At 36.8% G+C, this 14,921-nt stretch overlaps 3 protein-coding genes across 5 annotated transcripts; 1 reads left to right on the top strand and 2 right to left on the bottom strand.

Annotated features, from left to right (window-relative positions):
- Positions 1-3,002: 3,002 nt before the first annotated feature.
- LOC104247396 (uncharacterized) lies at positions 3,003-4,784 on the bottom strand. The gene has a single exon (XM_009803407.2). It carries the CDS (start codon positions 4,782-4,784, stop codon positions 3,003-3,005), a length of 1,782 nt encoding a protein of 593 aa, XP_009801709.2.
- Positions 4,785-5,541: 757 nt separating this feature from the next.
- Positions 5,542-11,202, top strand: LOC104247390 (putative pentatricopeptide repeat-containing protein At5g59900). Of its 3 annotated transcripts, none has more exons than XM_009803398.2 (4): positions 5,542-8,509; positions 9,766-9,866; positions 10,643-10,821; positions 10,911-11,202. In XM_009803398.2, the coding sequence occupies exon 1, from the start codon at positions 5,619-5,621 to the stop codon at positions 8,292-8,294; it is 2,676 nt and encodes an 891-aa protein (XP_009801700.1). In that variant the 5' UTR covers positions 5,542-5,618; the 3' UTR covers positions 8,295-8,509; positions 9,766-9,866; positions 10,643-10,821; positions 10,911-11,202. The 3 variants fall into 3 exon arrangements, with proteins under 3 accessions (XP_009801700.1, XP_009801699.1, XP_009801698.1); XM_009803397.2 differs by having other exon boundaries at positions 10,637-10,821; XM_009803396.2 differs by having other exon boundaries at positions 10,537-10,821.
- A 249-nt stretch (positions 11,203-11,451) lies between these two features.
- LOC104247389 (actin-depolymerizing factor 2-like) lies at positions 11,452-13,918 on the bottom strand. Its single transcript, XM_009803395.2, has 3 exons — positions 13,673-13,918; positions 12,030-12,295; positions 11,452-11,934 (listed from the first exon to the last, which is right to left on the bottom strand). Exons 1-3 carry the CDS (start codon positions 13,673-13,675, stop codon positions 11,784-11,786), a joined length of 420 nt encoding a protein of 139 aa, XP_009801697.1. The 5' UTR covers positions 13,676-13,918; the 3' UTR covers positions 11,452-11,783.
- Between the last annotated feature and the right edge of the window lie 1,003 nt (positions 13,919-14,921).

The following is a 14,921-nucleotide window of genomic DNA, read 5'->3' as shown; positions in this document are numbered from 1 at the left end:
ATATTCGCTCGTGGTGTCACGTTCATGTATCTTATCAATTTAGCAATTTATGAAAACTTAATATACGTCATATGGATGTTGTCACGACCTATTTATATGGCTCACTGGACAACGAAATTTTTATGAAAATCCTTGAAGGATTTAAAGTGCCTGAAACATACAAAGATTCCCGGGAAACTTATTCGGTAAAGCTTCAGAAATCTTTATATAAATTGAAGCAATCAGAGAGCATTTGGTATAATTGCCTTAACGAATACCTATTGAAAAAAGGTACAAGAATGACCTAATTTATCATTGTGTCCTTATAAAAGAATTTGGAACTGAATTTATCATAATAGTTATGTATGTTCATGACTTGAATATTATTAGAGCTCCTGGAGAACTTCCAAAGGCAATAGAATGTTTGAAGAAAAAAAAATTGAAATAAAAGATATTAGAAAGGCAAAATTTTGTCTTGGCTTATAAATTGAGCATTTGAAAAATAGAATATTTGCCCATCAATCAACATACACCGAAAATATTTTGAAGTGCTTTTATATGGATAAAGCACATCCATTGAGTACCCTAATGGTTGTAAGATCATTTGATATAAATAAAAATCATTGCATTCTCATAAAAATAATGAAGAACTTCTAGGTACTGAAATACCATATCTTAGTGCAATTGGGGCATTAATGTATCTTGCTAATAATTTTTGACCGAATATAGTTTTCTTTGTAAGGTTGTTAGCAAAATTTAGTTCTCCCGCAACATAAAGACACTGGAATGGTATTAAACATCTATTCAGATATTTGTGAGTGACCATTGATATGAGATTGTGTTATTCAAATGAATCCTGGTCACAACTGATTGGTTATGTAGATGCAGGATATTTGTCTGACCCACATAAAGGTCAACCTCAAACATGCTATTATTCACATGTGGAGGTACTACCATATCATGGTATTCCAACAAAACAAACTATGATTGTTACTTCTTCAAATCATGCAGAGATAATAGTCATTCATGAAGCGAGTCGAGAATGCCTTTAGTTGAGATCAATAACTCAACATATTTAGGAGATACGTGGCCTTTCAAGGGGAAAGGAAATTCCAATAACATTATATGAAGACAATGTTGCATGTTTAGCTCAATTAAAAGGGAATATATTAAAGGAGACAGAACAGAACATATTTCACCAATAAATTTTTTCACGCATGATCTTCAAAATAATGGTGAATTAGATGTTCAACAAATTTGTTCAAGTGATAATTTGGAAGATTTGTTCACTAAGGCATTGCCGAATCAACATTTGAGAAGTTAAGGTACAAGATTGGAATGCACCGTCTCCGAGATATTAAATAAGATTTTTATGATGGGGAGAAATACGCGTTGTACTCTTTTTTCTTTAACCAAGATTTTGTCCCATATGGGTTTTCCTGCTAAGGTTTTTAATGAGTCAACACTTAATGCGCATTACAAGATATGTGTACTCTTTTTCCTTTACTAGGATTTTTTTCTACTGGGGTTTTCTTAGTAAGATTTTAATGAGGTATATTATGTGTTAATGAACATCCAAGAGAGAGTGTTATAAATCTCCCAAGTGGATGAACAACGATGGATGTCTTCCATAATAGACTTTGGATTAGTTATGTATTCATAACAAATTTTAGATTTGTTATGTATTCACAACATATTTTGGATTGGTTATGTATTCATAACAGGTTTTGGACTGATTTTCTAACAACCAAATATTTTTATGAATAAGTTCACTGATGAACCTATTCGATACAGTTGAAATAAAAGAAATCCTCTCTTCTAATATTATTATTCCTTCTTATGTTAAGTTCTAGTTATTACATAGTTTTTGCTATATTGCTTTTATTTCGTAATAAATAGTAGTACTGTTTTTTGGGAGGATTTGACCAAAATCATCCCTCTTGTTTCACCCAAACTTTCACTCCATCCTTTTAATATTTCACTTAACCTACAACATCCTTTAAGTTTACCAAAGGTTGACTAAAAACATCCCTCTGTTAAATTTGTTGTTTATATTTGACGGATCTTGTATTCTCACGTGACTTCTCTTTTTCCCATAAGGGAGAGCCTTCATCTTCAGCAACCTCTTCATTCTTAACAAAAGTGTGTTCCATCTTTTTCCGTCTTTGATTTTCCCGATCTCTTTCCGATTACTGATCAATCAAAACTTCTCATTTCTTTTTCCTACATTTTTTTTGCAGAATGTGAATCTTTTGAATTGATTTCAACACCTTTTCCTGTATTTGGGTAGACAATCGCGCGCAAAAACTGAAAATATATGCAGATTTTGGTATGCAGAAACTTAATAATGTGCAGTTTTTTTGTGTAGAAACTGAAAAATGAGTCATCATAATTGAGTCATCACATTACAAAATGAACTTGAGTCATTCCAAAATAAATATTGTCATTACAAAATGAACAAAATGAAAAGGATTGTCACATCTATGACAATGACACTCTGCAACTTGGCACATCCGTGCTACTGGCCTCTTCTAACCTGAAAAGGAAATAAAATGACTTTAATGTAGATGAATTGCATTACAGTGAAGTAAGACAAGCATTATTGATATATGCATCTCACCGGAAGTTTTTCACGAAAAGGGGCAGATTCTTGCGTCCAATTTGTTGTGTTCTCAACTATAATAGAATCCAAAAATGAAGTGTAGTTTGTTGGTTCTGGTTCAACAACATTATATAAAGAACATGTTCTTTTATTGTGGCCAGGTCTACCACACTTGCTACAATCAACTGATTTTTGTTTTCTTTTATCCTAGTCCTCGAGGCTCCAGGTTCATCCACTTCTTTTTTTCTTAATCTCTGTTTCTTTCCTTTTTTCTTTTTCAAATAAGAAGGTGACAATAGTTTAGGATTAGATGATTTAGGCCATAAACCTTGCCCATTCATAGGGAATATGGTTGTATATGCTTTCATGTATGTCTCAACCTTGTAGCAGTCATGAACATAGTCTGCAATATCATCCTTTTTCATCCATATGGCATAAATAGCATGTTTGCAAGGTATCCCTGATAATTCCCATTTTCTACAGCTACATATCTTGTTAAACAAGTCCACAGTCCAAGTGTCATTATCAGTAGACCCAAGGATCTCATAATTCCATGAGTCGGCTTTTCGAGGAATATAACCAGAAGCTCCTTCATGTTTCTATGCAATTTCTTTTTTATAGTTGGACAAATATCACCTGAAGCCCATTTTTCAGCTTTATCCCTGTTGGTTCCAACCCTAGACATTAGTATGTGTCTTATGGTCTCCAAAAGTTTAATAATGGGTTTATCTCTAGCATCAAGAATCAAACTATTGAAGACCTCACACACATTGTTTAACGACACATCACACTTAGAAAGTGGTGAGAAGTGAGATCTGGACCATTCATTAGGTAACTTAGTAGAAAGCCATTCATGCGCTTCTTTATCCAATTCAAGTATCTTCAACATACATACATTAAACGCTTCAACCGTTGTTGCTCTAGCAGCTTCCCAAAAAGCATCTTTTAACGTATGACCAGAGAACCCAGCCTTTTTGAAATTATTGTGCAAGTGTCGTGCACAAAACCTATGAGAAACATTTGGTAACACTTTCTCGAAAGCTTCAAGAAGGCCTTTTTGCTTATCTGACATGAATGTCCAGAGACATTGCTCTTCTATTTCAATATCAATCATCAAATAGTTCAAAAACCATTGCCATGTATCATTGCACTCCTTTTCCACGATGGCATAGGCTATAGGAAAGATATTGTTATTGCCATCCAAACCAACAGCAGCAAGCAACTGTGCTCCATACATAGAATCTTTCAACCAACAACCATCAACACCAACAATCTTCCTACAACCTGCCTTAAAGCCTTCTTTACATGCTGCAAAGCAAATGTATAATCTTTGGAATCTAGAAGGATTGTTAGGGGTCTCATTTGGTTTTAACTCCATGTAAACTGATGTTCCTGGATTAGATCGCATGATCTCATTAATATAATTCCACAACATGTTAAACTGGTCATTTAAGTTACCATCAATAAGAGAAATAGCCTTCTTTTTAGCTTTTCTTGCTTGACATAAAGATACGTCTACTCCCAGTGCTCTACTGACTTCATCTCTGAATTTTGATGTCTTCCAATCTCTGTTTGATTTTTTGTCCATATATTTCTTTGCAATCCAACTGGAAGTAACATTCTTATTCTTGACATTCCAACAGAAACATGTATGCTCGGAGTTGTAAGTTTTTATTTGAAAATTTGTATCTCTGTGCATTTTTGAAGCTAGAATAACCCACTCACAAGAAGGACGATGCTTACATCTTCCCCTTGCTCTTTCTGAATCATCCTTAATCCACTCGACTGTCCTTCCTCTTTTAACCTCATGAGTAGTTACAACTTCCTTAAACTCTTTTTTGTTTTGAAATACTTGTCCTAATGCTAGCTTAGGATTAGAGCCATCAGTTTTCGGATTATGCTTTGGAAAGTTAAAATCTTCATTAGATGCATCACTATCACTATTCAAGCTTTTTGTGTCACTGGAAACAACACAATCCGAGTCACCATCTTCATTTTGCATATGCTTTTGCAACTCTTGGCTAATAAACTCTCTACTATCATCATTTGTTCTTGTATTTTCATTGGCATTGACAGAAAATGTTTCAACCGACGAATCAACATTTCTATCAAATAAAATGTCATCTTCATAATCTGAATCTTCAAACTCTCTATAATCGGACTCATTATTAGAATCACTATATACTGCTTGACTTTCGAACATTGAATCTGCCAATAAAGTAATTTTTATTATATAATAATAAAAGAAGCTATTTTTATGTTAAACATAAGATTCTTTCTTAAAATTGGTCCCTTGCTGTTTTAATGTATATAATTGATGCCTTTACATTTACGTTCATTTGTCCAGAACCTCCCGTACATTAAGGTATTATGCCTTTACCTTTGCATTCATTTTAGAGGAAGACAGAATATAACTAATGTCTATGACTAGAAGAAGAATAAGTAATGTCTATAACTAAAACAAACCAAGAAAAACTAAAATGAGATACTTACTGTTTGGAACCCAGGTTGGGAGTGTATCACGGTTCAACAATAAGATTGTCAAATTTATACTGAAAGGTAGAAACTTCACCCAAGAAGAAGTTGTTCAACCATTAGAAATCCTATCTCAACTTTCCCCCAAAAGTGGCTTTTGGTTATGTGAAAAGGAGGTAAGAGGGAAAATTTTGTGAGAAAATGGAGGGAAAAAGAGAAGTCACGTGAGAATACAATATCCGTCAAATATAAACGGCAAATTTAACAGAGGGATGTTTTTGGTCAACCTTTGGGAAACTTAAAGGATGTTGTAGGTTAAGTGAAATATTAAAAGGATGAAGTGAAAGTTTGAGTGAAACAAGAGGGATGATTTTGGTCAAATCCTCGTTTTTTGGGGACAGATTTAAAGAGCAACCTATGTATTTTCCTACTTTTAAAGTTGGCACTTCTGCCCTTCAAATTTACACTATTATCAAAATAGGCTCAAGCGCCTCCATCAACTTGGATCCCCAAGAAAGCGGCACCTCCTTGACGAATCCTACCCTTTCACCAAAACCACCAAATGAACCCTTCCCTTCGGCGGAGCAGGCCACTCTCCGGCCACATTTTCCGGCGAACTATATCCACATCACCCAACAACCAAGAAAACGAACAAAACTTCATTTCAACTCTAAACGAAATCGTTCGGAGCAAACGGAGCTGGAACATAGCATTAAACAGCTCCATTTCCACAAAACTAAAACCCCATCACGTTGAGCAAATTCTCATTTTTACCCTTGATGATTCAAGGTTGGCTTTACGCTTCTTCAATTTTCTTGGCCTACACAAGAACTTTCACCATTCAAATGCATCTTTTTGTATTTTAGTACATTCTTTAGTTCAGTCCAATCTTTATTGGCCTGCCACTTCACTTTTACAAACCCTTTTGCAAAGAAAACAAAACCCAAGTTTTGTTTTTGGTAATTTGTTAGATACTTATAAAAGATTCAATTTTTATCACTCTTTGGGGTTTGATTTGTTGACCCAATGTTATGTTCAGGATAAGAGAGTAATTGATTCTGTTTTAATTGTTAGGCTTATGATGGAGAATTCATTAGTACCAGAATTAAGGACTTTAAGCACTGTGTTAAATGGGTTGATTAGAATTAGACGGTTCGATTTGGTTTTGCAGTTATTTGATAAAGCAGTGACTTTAGGTATTGAGCTTGATGAGTATGTTTATACAGCTGTGCTTAAGAGTTTATGTGAGTTGAAAGATTTTGAAAAGGCTAAGGGAATGATGAAATGGGTTGAGGGAAATGGGAGTAAATTGAGTATTATCTTGTACAATATATTGATTCATGGGCTTTGTAAGGGTGGAAGAGTTTGGGAGGCCGTTGAAATTAAGAATTCGTTGGGTTGTAAAGGGTTGAATGCTGATGTCATCACTTATTGTTCTTTGATTTTGGGGCTGTGTAAAGTGAGCGAATTTCAGCTTGGTCGAAGCTTAGTGGATGAGATGTTGGGGCTGGGTTTGGTTCCACGCGAGGCTGTAGTGTCGAGTGTTGTTGATGGATTGAGGAGAGGGGGTGATTGTGTAGCTGCATATAGATTGGTTGATATGGTAGAAAAAGTTGGAGTTATGCCGAATTTATTTGTTTATAATGCATTGCTTAATTCGTTGTGTAAAGATGGGAAGCTGGATGAAGCAGAGTCGCTTTTTGGTAGAATGGAGAATAAAGGGCTGTGCCCGAATAGTATAACTTATTCCATCATGATTGACTTTTTCTGCAAACGAGGGAAATTGGATGGTGCACTTAGTCTCTACAATAGAATGCTCGATAATGAGGTAGAACTAACCGTATACCCTTACAATTCTCTCATTAATGGCCATTGCAAGGCTGGAAAATGTAGTGCTGCAGAATCTATCTTAAATGAGATGATTGATAAAGGATTGAACCCAACTGTTGTAACATATACGTCATTGATAGATGGATACTGCAAGGAAAGAGAAGTGCACAAGGCCTTTAGGCTTTACCACGAGATGACAGGCAAAGGAATCTCACCTAATACTTTCACTTTCACTGCACTTATCTCTGGTTTTTGTCGTGCAAGCATGATGACAGAAGCAAGTAAATTGTTTGATGAGATGGTGAAAATGAATATAACTCCTAATGAGATCACTTATAATGTATTAATTGAAGGGCATTGTAAAGATGGGAACACCGCAAGGGCTTTTGAATTGCTTGATGAAATGGTGGAGAAGGGTCTTGTTCCTGACACATACACATACAGACCTCTGATAACTGGACTTTGTGCAAAAGGTCGAGTATCTGAAGCAAAAGAGTTTGTTGATGACCTTCAAAAACAAAGTCATTATCTGAATGAGATGTGTTTCTCTGCTCTTTTGCGTGGTTATTGCGAGGAAGGAAGACTAAAGGATGCATTAAACACTACAGATGAGATGGCGGAAAAGGGAATTAACATGGACCTTGTGTGCTATGGTGTACTTATTTATGGAACTCTAAAGCATCATGATATGAATTATTTAGTTAAGATTTTGAAGGAGATGCACAACCGAGGACTGAAGCCAGACGAAGTAATGTACACTAGCATGCTCGATGCGTATGGCAAATTTGGAGATCTTAAAAAGGCTTTTAGATGTTGGGATATAATGGTCAGTGAAGGATGCATCCCAAATATCGTGACGTACACTGTGATGATAAATAACTTGTGCAAGGCTGGATTAGTTGATAAAGCAGAGAGTTTTTACAAAGAAATGTTAGCTCAGGGATTGATACCTAACCAATTCACATATAGTTGTTTCCTCGATCATCTTGCAGGTGAAGGGTACATGGTAGAAGCTAAACAGCTTCATGATGCAATGCTTAAAGGATATCTTGCAAATACCGTGACATACAATATTATTATACGGGGTTTATGCAGATTGGACCAAATTCAGGAAGCAATCAATGTTTTGCTTGAAATGAAAAATAATGGTATTTCCCCAGATTGCATAAGTTACTCAACGATCATTTATGAATTTTGTAGGAGGGGTGATCTGTCAGGAGCAACAGGCCTATGGGAATCTATGTTGACTAATGGTCTGAAGCCTGATATGGTGGCTTATAACCTTTTGATTTATGGTTGCTGCATCGCTGGAGAAATGTCGAAAGCTTTTGAATTGCGTGATGAGATGATAAGAAGTGGTCTGAAGGTGTCTCATGCCACATATGCTTCTTTAGTCCCTGGAACCTGAAAGATGAGTTCCCCCGATCTGATAGCACCGCTGCAAGAATCAGTTACTATGATTCACTAGTGACTATCAAAATTCAGAATATGTGTACAGGACGTGATAGCGTCAACCCTAATTTTTTACACCAAAATGCTGCATCCATGAATGGTTCAAGGCCCCACCTTTTTATCTGAGGATCATGAACTAAGAGTTGGGGCATCTCGAGAACTTCGAGGGAGGTAGTTTGCCACTTACTTTTTCTTATCTTTTTACTGTATATTAAATCATACAGTGCTGATTGTCATAACTGGACTTTTTTCCCCTTGTCTCTTATAGATCCAACTGTTTGGAATATATCTGACGATCTTTGAGTTAATTGGAGATATGTTACAAAAATAATTTGAACCCTCAGGGGTTGGCCTGGTGGCAATTGACTTGAGCCTTGGGGTTTGCTCCCTTTCAAGGTCTCAAGTTCGAAACCCACTGGGTGCAAACAATTTCTGAGGGCCATCGGACTGGGTAAAACCTGAATTAACCGTGGTGCACTTGCGGGAAACTCCTTGCCGAAGGCCTGTGTACCCCCGGAATTAGTCGGGGCTCGAAGAGACTCGGACACCCGGTGCAAATCAAAAAAATTTGCAAGATTTACCTTTTACAATTTAGTTTAATGTGTTTTTTTTGAAATGGTTCGTAAATGGTTTCAGGAGAGGCAATGTATGTATGATTCTGCGTGTTTGTATTTTCTGGAACAACCATAATTCGCATGACTATTTTCACTATTAGTACCTGATAATATACTTCAAATTTTATATTGTCCTAACTTTTTTTTTTGATGACCGAGAAATCCGTTTGGGGCCGATCCTTTGGACCAACCACAACCTTCGAAACTCGGTGGATAATAGGCCCCCCCTCTACCCTTCTCCACTTAAATACCAGGCTTTTGCTTTGCATGGTGTGGGGGTTTGAACCTGTGACCTAAGACACAAATCCACCACCCTTTGCCACTTGAGCTAGGCCTTGGGGGCATATTGTCCTAACTTTATTCACACGGGCAACATGAATATGTTGTTGATTTGGAAGTTTACACGTTCTGTTAACTTATAGAGGCGCAGAAGCAACATTTGTTCGTTAAAACTGTTAGTAGACCAGTGACAGTATCACTGAAGCTGTTACTTCTTTCCAATTGGAATCCTGCTACCTATTGCAAAATGCAAGCACTGGCTGTTCATTTGTTCCTTATATTTAGCTTGGACTGCTGTAAAATTTGGTTGAATCTGGTAACCATTCAAACACGTCCAGGTAGGACACACACATGTTCTGTGCTAATTAAAGAGAATAACATTCACATATCTTGTATGAGATGTGATTGGACTAACGAAATTTTAGGCTTTTCCCCCTTATCATGAGTTTGCGAATTGGTGGTGTACCTTAAGCATTTTTGTTTGTGCTTCCTTTATCTAACCTACTTTCTTTTGTTGTTTTTTGTTATTGGCAGACCCATGTACCAATGATGGTACAACTGTCATATGTCAGAAGAGGTGTATGTCATAGGACTCCTGCAGCAACTGTTTCTTGCCTATGAAGTTTCTCACTTCGGTAAGAATCAGCAGCCTTTGTTAGTTTTGCTTGCCTTGCATGGATTCTTTCTTTTCGTGTGCAGTGCTGTAGTCCATTCTTGTGTGCTTTCTCTAACCCATTCATGTCTGCATCTCAATTGAATTAGTATTCTGTTCTTTTTTGTGTCCCTTTTTTTGTTTTTCTGTTCCTATTTCAGTTTTGCACGTCAATCATGGTTAATTCTCCTTTTGAATTTTAAGATCGTTCTTTTCCTAGCACATCATGTACGTATTCGACACTGGTTTTATTCCGGTTCTTTGATAGGCACTTCTTTTAATCAGATTGTCTGATAAAAGCATTAGATTTGGGCAAAACGATGAGAACTATTATCTAAAGTTTTAACCTGAAAATTGTTAGGTGGTTTACGTTTCAAGTGTATAATCGGAGCTTCTACAGTAGCAGTATTTCACATTCTGTTATGAAAGCTCCAAGTAGCATTGCTACGGTGCTACTACCATAGATCGCACATTAGTTCTACCTTTATTGCTTGCAATTTAGGTAGACTATAATGGAATGTATTCCATTCCAACACATTTTGTCCAAGACTAAAGAATATTAAGCTCATTTCTTTAGTGTTGATGTTCTTTGTTTTACCTGCATCATTTGTCTGCTTAGTACTTAATCAATTATCCTTTTGCTGTTTTATTAGAGAGAGTGCTCCAGAGCTGTCTATTTATGATGTCAGTTGCATGCCCACCCACCTTTTCGCATTAGGTTCTATTGCTTCTTTCCTACTGAAATTGCTGTAGCGCAAGGTACTGTATGGGAAAGCTATATTCTCAAGGAGACCTACTGCCTCAATGATGGCAATACACGGCATGTTGACTCGATGGATCCAAGTTGTGGCAGAAAGGATTTCTAATCAATCAACAACTCACAATTTCAAATAAGTTGAGACCTATGCAATTCTTTGGTTTCATTCCATTCTATTCAGGTCAACTTACACTCAGATGACAATGTGATGGAACATCTTTCTCATTTAACTACACCTATGCCTTAAACTACTTCTATTTTGCTCTGCAGCTCCCTTTACCAAGCAGCAGGAAGGCATCAAGTCTGTTGATGGCATTCTCAGCTTTTTGTTTGCAACTACACGGGAGTCTATGCTGGATTGAATAGAAGGCAACTCTGTATCAAGTATTTTGATGTCATGCACCTAACAAGTAATAACCCTAAAAAAATAGTTGTTGGTCATCATGTAATTATCGAACCCATATGACATGTATTCTAGGTGGTATATTAGGTGAATCATTCTCTTGCATTGCCTTCAAGTCAGTTTGCTTCAAGTTAAGAAATTATGTTCAGTTCCCAAATAGTTCGTGGCTGCCGGGTCAATTGATGAATAACCCACCTCTCGTGTAACATGTCAAGGTAATTTCATAAAACATTAAGAAAATGAAGCTAAAACTTAAAGAACATAAACAGTTTATCCATTGTAATCACAAAAAGAACAAGGACAAATAGTATGTCAGCTCAATTTAAGATATTTCCAGTAAGCCTCAAGACCTGGAAAAGTTACTCAAGGCGCCAGCATCAAAATCAACAAGACAAAACAAAACAAATGTGAAGATGAACGACTATAAATGATCACAGTGGCTGCCGGTCAGCATCTCCATAAATCAAAGATACAGAAGTTGCAATCAGGTCAGCTATCAACAGAAACATACAAACCAAAGAACAACCCAAGGATTGTTAATTGTTACCAGCTCCAAACCAAAGAACAAGTTTCACACGACAAACACGAAAATAAGAACAAAACCACATGATTTTTCTAAAGACGACTTCAATGTTAAACTTGATAACAAACATCATATTTCCCTCTCGTCCCGACGGACTATTAACAATTCTCTTGAGCAAAGCAAAGAGCACATCCGTTGCTGTACTAGAGGATTTTATTTAAGTGGTGCGGCTTTTGAAAACATCCAGCCCCATCTCAGTTGGGTCAGTTGCCTGCAGCTCAACCTGAATTCCATCCAGTTCCCTCTTGAATCTATCCTTGGAACTAGCATAGATCATTTTGCTTCTAACCTTCGCAGTATCAGGGGACCTAAACATGCTCAAATATGAACAGTTAGAGAATGCATTCACAAACATGCAATATAATAAGCAAACTCTGATTATATTTAAGAACAAAGGTAATACCACGCAATAAAGAAAATCTTGCTCTTCTGGCAACCCTCCTCTGTCACAAAGTCAAAATCAAACACTGTATATCGACACTCATCTGCAGGTAGACTAGCAGCAAAGTCCTCATAACTCTCAGCAGGTTCACCAAGCTTTTCCACGATGACCTGCTTTTGCTTCTCCTCAATTTTGAATACTATGAAGCGATAAGTCCTCTTAGCTTTCAATTCCAGAAACTTCAGTTTGCAATCGTCATGCACAGCCATGCCTGATGCCGCATTAGCCTGTGCAGAATTCCAAGGCGAATAACAGAAATTTTAATCATTGTAATACGAAAACCAGAGGAACAAAGTATTTCAGCAGCCACTCAAAATGAACATACAACCTACTGCATGTCCACATGATACCGACCTGCTACTCATGAAAATAAACTTTTGTATTCACCATGCTACTTAACATACAACATATAACCTATGCATGTCCACGTGTTCCCCACCTCTTCTACTCATGAACATAATCGACTCTGGTATTCGCCCATGCTATTTACATACAACATTTAACCTCCCACCTTTAGCTAATTGCAAAAATGAACCCATCACTTTGTCCCATTTGTAGATTTAGTGTAGATCCGGTCAAGGGAGAAGAGTGGTGTGGTAAACAGGAGAGACCAACAAGCTCCAAAGTGAAGAATATTTTAACAACACAATGCTGATTACTAATTCCATCATACTGAAAGTTATCAGGCAATAACAAAATTAGCATACTGTATCACAAACCGAAGCAGGGCTAAATTTCAACTTTTACTGATAAGCATCTGCTTAAAAAGAATTTTTTCAAAAATGGAAAAAAAGAGAATACATGTTCCACGAAGAAATCTTTTTGATCCTACATTCACATAATCATGAGCAACTTTTAGCTCTGTGGCAGCATCACCAGCAGAACATTCCCACTCAGTTATGCGCTATGCTTGTGAAGACCAAGTTTTCCAGCTACAATCAGCTTATTTCTGCCTTAAAATTATCCAAATTCCACGATGTACCTCATAACATATGAGGATATGCAACAAAAAAAAACAAGAAATTCCAAGACCCTAAAGTAAATGCCAGTAACTGAACAGCCTGTAAAGTTCCTGAATAAATAAAATGGCTTAAAAGTTATTTTGGCTTAAAGGCACTTAAAATAAGCCAATCCAAACGGGCTCTTAGGGATGATCCAAATTCCATGTTAAACATAACTGATTAACGAGATGCAAAAATAACTATAATTTTGAGGACGTAAAGTAAATGCAGGTAACTGAACAGCATCAAATGTATTCCTAAATAGAAAAAAAACTTAAACCGAATCACGTCAGCATCCAAAAACTCTAAACTTTAAGATTTTCTTCGAAAACAATTCCTCTACATCGAAAAATCATGGATCGAACTAGTAAAGAGATTCAATTCAGACGTAACCAATAGATCAAGGTCAAAATAACTGCAAAATCAGATCCATTAACTAAAAAGCAGAACCTAGGGTTTCTCCAAAGCAAAGAGATAACAGATCAACATCAGAAACTTAAAACACAGTTCATAAAGTAAAACAACTGAAAACACAAAAGCAAGAGTTCAGAAGAAGAAAAAAAACAGAAAAAATTGCGTGGCCGAAATGTAAGGATGACTTACCATGGCTACTGGAGATGATCGGAGAAATTTGAAAGGATCTGAAGAGAGAAAATCTGGAACAGTGCAGATATTTTTGTACTCCTATATATATATGTAGAAAGAGAATGTGTATATGTAGAGAGAGAAAATGGAGACTAGAAAAGACTTGTTCCAAAGATAACAAAGCAAAATGTCTGGGAATTCAGAATTCCCTCGGTATTCGGTGACTACCACCCACCCCCTACCACATGTCCCACCGCACCCTCCGCTTTTGCATATAATGATGGCACTCATATACTTCAAAAGGAGGTTGTTCGCCAGTTACATGTTGCCACGTAGCAAGAATCTAATGCCTAACGTGCACCCTCCCTTTTGTTAGCAAAACTTTCGCTTAGTACTCAATTTGGCACCCATACTTGCATGATTGTCCAACATCGGTCTTATAATTTCAACAGTTTCCAAATGGAAAATTTTATTTTGTGTAAGTTGTACAAGTTATTTTTTTTGTCTCATAGTTTTACGGACTCGAATTTGTATGAACCCATAAACGTAAAATTGGGGTCCATAATTTTGTGAGAAGAAAAAATCCTCACACAACTAATATTAGTTATGTGAGGCACACAATAAAACTTCTCGTTTTCAAATAGACACCTAAACTTGACTTTGTGTTTTCTCATTTGTCCTTGTCATGACCCAACCTGTATGGATTTGTCTTTTTGTGCTACGTTACCTCGAGCCATAAAAGCGCGCGTATCATGTAAATTTATGTCATTTTTCTTATAAAACTCTTCACTTTCTCTATTATTCTGATGTGGGATTCGCCTAATGTGACATGTGCACCACTTCTTCATAAGCTTGCCAGACTATAAGCACGTCAATCCTGCTTGACCCGCCCTTATTAGCCCGGGCGTCACATTCAACCCCCTACTCTCCCCTAACTCAGCGTCCTTGCTGAGGTTTATTCCACCATCGTACTGAGGGAGATTCGACTCTTATACCATTTTGTCACAACCCAAGCTCATGACACATATTATTCACTTTGGGCCTAGGCCTGTACAGATTTATCTTTTGGGTTATGTCACCTCGTGTCCAAAAGCGCGCGTAGCATTTGAACTTGTGTCATGTCTTATAAAGCTCTTCGCTTTCATCTCCCATTTCAATGCGGGATTTGCTACGGTGACATATACACCCTTTTCCTAGAAGCTTGTCAACCGAGAAACTTTCGCAAATCCCACATCGGATAATAGAGGAAAGTGAAGAGCTTTATAAG

Source organism: Nicotiana sylvestris, chromosome 11, assembly GCF_000393655.2.
Source record: "Nicotiana sylvestris chromosome 11, ASM39365v2, whole genome shotgun sequence".
NCBI lineage: Eukaryota > Viridiplantae > Streptophyta > Magnoliopsida > Solanales > Solanaceae > Nicotiana > Nicotiana sylvestris.
The sequence above is the reverse complement of the archived record's forward strand: the minus strand, read 5'-3'. Positions and strand labels throughout refer to the sequence as shown.